Source organism: Gavialis gangeticus, unplaced genomic scaffold (assembly GCF_001723915.1).
Source record: "Gavialis gangeticus isolate Ggan-Ray unplaced genomic scaffold, GavGan_comp1, whole genome shotgun sequence".
NCBI classification, from domain to species: domain Eukaryota; kingdom Metazoa; phylum Chordata; order Crocodylia; family Gavialidae; genus Gavialis; species Gavialis gangeticus.
The window spans coordinates 22592167-22594887 of record NW_017729011.1 but is presented as its reverse complement, the minus strand read 5'-3'; the positions used below and the strand labels follow the sequence as shown (position 1 = coordinate 22594887).

General features: G+C 53.2%; 1 protein-coding gene across 1 annotated transcript in view; it reads left to right on the top strand.

Annotated features, from left to right (window-relative positions):
* Positions 1–12: 12 nt before the first annotated feature.
* KCNT1 (potassium sodium-activated channel subfamily T member 1) overlaps positions 13–2721 on the top strand; it is a 218196-nt gene continuing 215487 nt past the window's right edge. The window contains exon 1 of the mRNA XM_019510827.1: positions 13–137. Coding sequence (XP_019366372.1) covers positions 16–137 — 122 coding nt within the window. The 5' untranslated portion in view covers positions 13–15. The remainder of the gene's footprint in view (positions 138–2721) is intronic.

Below are 2721 nucleotides of genomic sequence, written 5' to 3'. Positions count from 1 at the left end.
CGGGCGTGAGCGCCGATGCCGCTGTCGGGCGAGGAGCGGAGCCTGCCGGGCATCTACAAGCCCGCCGCCCCGCAGGATGGCCGGCCCGAGGGCTACACCAACCACAGCTTCGTCGACGACGACGGCAGCTCGCACAGGTAGGGCTCGGCTCTGCTCCCCTTCCAGCCCCGGCCTTTGCAGGGGATGCTTCTGGCCCCGATCGTGCCCGGGGGGAAGAAGCACTCACCGCCCACCCCTGACACCGCAGGGGAGATGCTCGAGAGACCCCTTTCCACCACCCCCGACGCAGGATTTGGGCTGGCACGAGGAGAGACAGGGGAGAGTCCCCGGGAAGCAGGGCATCGCTGAGTCCCCGGTGGAGGCGACGGGTCCCATTCGGTCCTCACGCCCTCCTGGGTCGCAGGTCTGCTGGCTCTGGTCGCAACCGTCTGCTGCTTCGAGCAGTGAATGTTGCTGTCAATGCTTTGAACAAAAGCAGGCGAGGGAGGGTCTCGATACCTTTTATTAACGACACCGGCTCAAACAGCAGAATTCTTCATAGCGCGCTTTTGGGTACAAATGCCCTCCGTCGGGCTGGCGACCCCGCGGCGACAACCGACACCCCTGCTTTGAACTAGCGCACTCCTGAGTCTCCTTAGACGCTCCTGTTTAGGAAAAGCTTTTTTTTCCCCTAGGGTCCACAAAACCTTCCTGCAGTTGGCAAGTGGATGGCATGGACCTCGGCTTCGTAGAGCCACGAGGATTTTAGCCATCCTTCTGATGCTGTCTTAAACTGTTTGTCTAGCAAAGTTTGCAGGGCGCTCTTTACAAATGCAAAGCGTGCTTTTGTTTTCTGGCGGCCCCTCGGCTCGCATGATGATAAATCACATTTACGTACATTAGCACAGAGAGGGGTATTTTGGCAGACGGGCGAAAGCAGGTGATGTTGCAGAGAGTCTCCAAGAATCCTTTGTGTCAGTCCCCTTCTCGGAGTTGTTATAAAAATACGTGGTCGTTACACACGTGCAGTTGCCAGGATGGAGTGACTAACTAGACCTTCATGACTTGCCGTTATACTTCCGTTATTTTTTAAGGGGCTGCTTGAGCTACGACACATGAAGAGACTGAAGCTGCCCCCAAAACAGAGGAACCTAAGGGGACAGCAATAGTAACATCTGTGCAGGGGAAAAAAGTGCAGTCTTTTCTGTAAAGACTTCACACCCCAGGTTTCTGCTTTCAGCAGCTTTTATGGCAGGTTGCAAGCTCTGGTGAAACAGTTGCTGTGATGCAAAAGCCAAAAGCCTCTCCTCTAGGAATGGGGAAAGGATGAAACTCGGGTCTTTACATGTGCGTAGCAATCAATCCGTGCAGGGGAACGGGAGCTCGTTGTCAATACGGTCCGGCTTCTGTGGGAGCACTGTTGTGAGCTCACCGATACCAATATTTACTAGCACAGCTCTTCATGTTGGGATACAGTCGTCAGGTGCCCGGTTCATTTTGCAAGCTAAGATTGTCGGTAAGCTCATTCTCATCGGACGAGGAAACCTGGGTGGCTTGCGCTGCCAGGTCTGTCTTTTGTCATGTGTCATTTCTTCACGCTCACAATAGCTCGGGGAGACTCTCTCATTCCGAAGATGTGAAATAGAAGATGAAGGGGAAAGTCTATTTAATAAGTCATTAACTCGACTTGCTTAGTGCCAACGGCTGCAATCCATAAGACGGCCTGAAAACTCGGGTCACGTGGGCCTTCCACTTAACGATGAGGTTAAGGAATCCATCCCATAGAAACTGTGACATTGAAAGAGCCCTGCAAAATCTTGCTTCCCTTGATTTGCCCTTTTGCTCGCAGACCTTTGACGTGCCAGACCCCATGAGTGCATGGGCCCTGTTCTCTTCACCAAAAAGAGCCAGTTTGCTCCTTTGTGCTACCTGTTTGCAAAGGTGACAGCTGCTGGGTGGAACATCAGATGTGTGCGGGAGGGGAGAGGAGAGGTCCGGGCGGCGCTCAGGGAAGTAAGTCCTAATGCAACTTGCAAACAGATGACTCGGCTTGAGGGCTGAAACTTTTTGTTCTTTGTATTGCGGCAGCGCCTAGAAGGCCTGATCCTGAGCCAGGCCCCCCATGTGCTAGGCGCTGTCCAGACACAGAACAGAAAGATAGTCCCTCCCTCAAAAAGCTTACCCTGTGGGTTTGATTTTTGCATAGGAGGTGTTTTTTGCATAGGAGGCTTGTAGGCCCTTCTGTGAAGCAGCATTGGTATTGCTCCCTGCTGCACACATCCCAGGTGCGTGTATTTAGGTCCCACCTTGCCATCACCATATCAGTCCTTGGCCTCTTGCAGTCTGTTGCTCCTCTGCAGAAATGCAGCCAGGTGGTTCAGGGGCTGAATGCCCCAAGGACCTGTGCCGTGACTCCTTTACACCTCCAGGGACCAAACACACCCCTCTACAGAGTCCCAGCCTTGCGGGTATGCTGGCTTTACACTTTCACCACCTTGGGGGCACAGAGGTGAAGCAGGGAGATGCGTGGACTTTCCAAGGGATCCCCAAACTAGCTCTCTCTACTTTAACTAGCACAGAAATATGCAGATCCAGATAAAATAGGGACTGTCTGCACACAACTCCTTGCTTCCATTTCCTCCCCACCCATGGAGTTAACTGCAAGTGGATTTGCAAACTATGTCTTGAGCGTGAGGATGCTGCTCTGTGAAGGATATTTCCTCTCCCCATGGGCATGTTGTA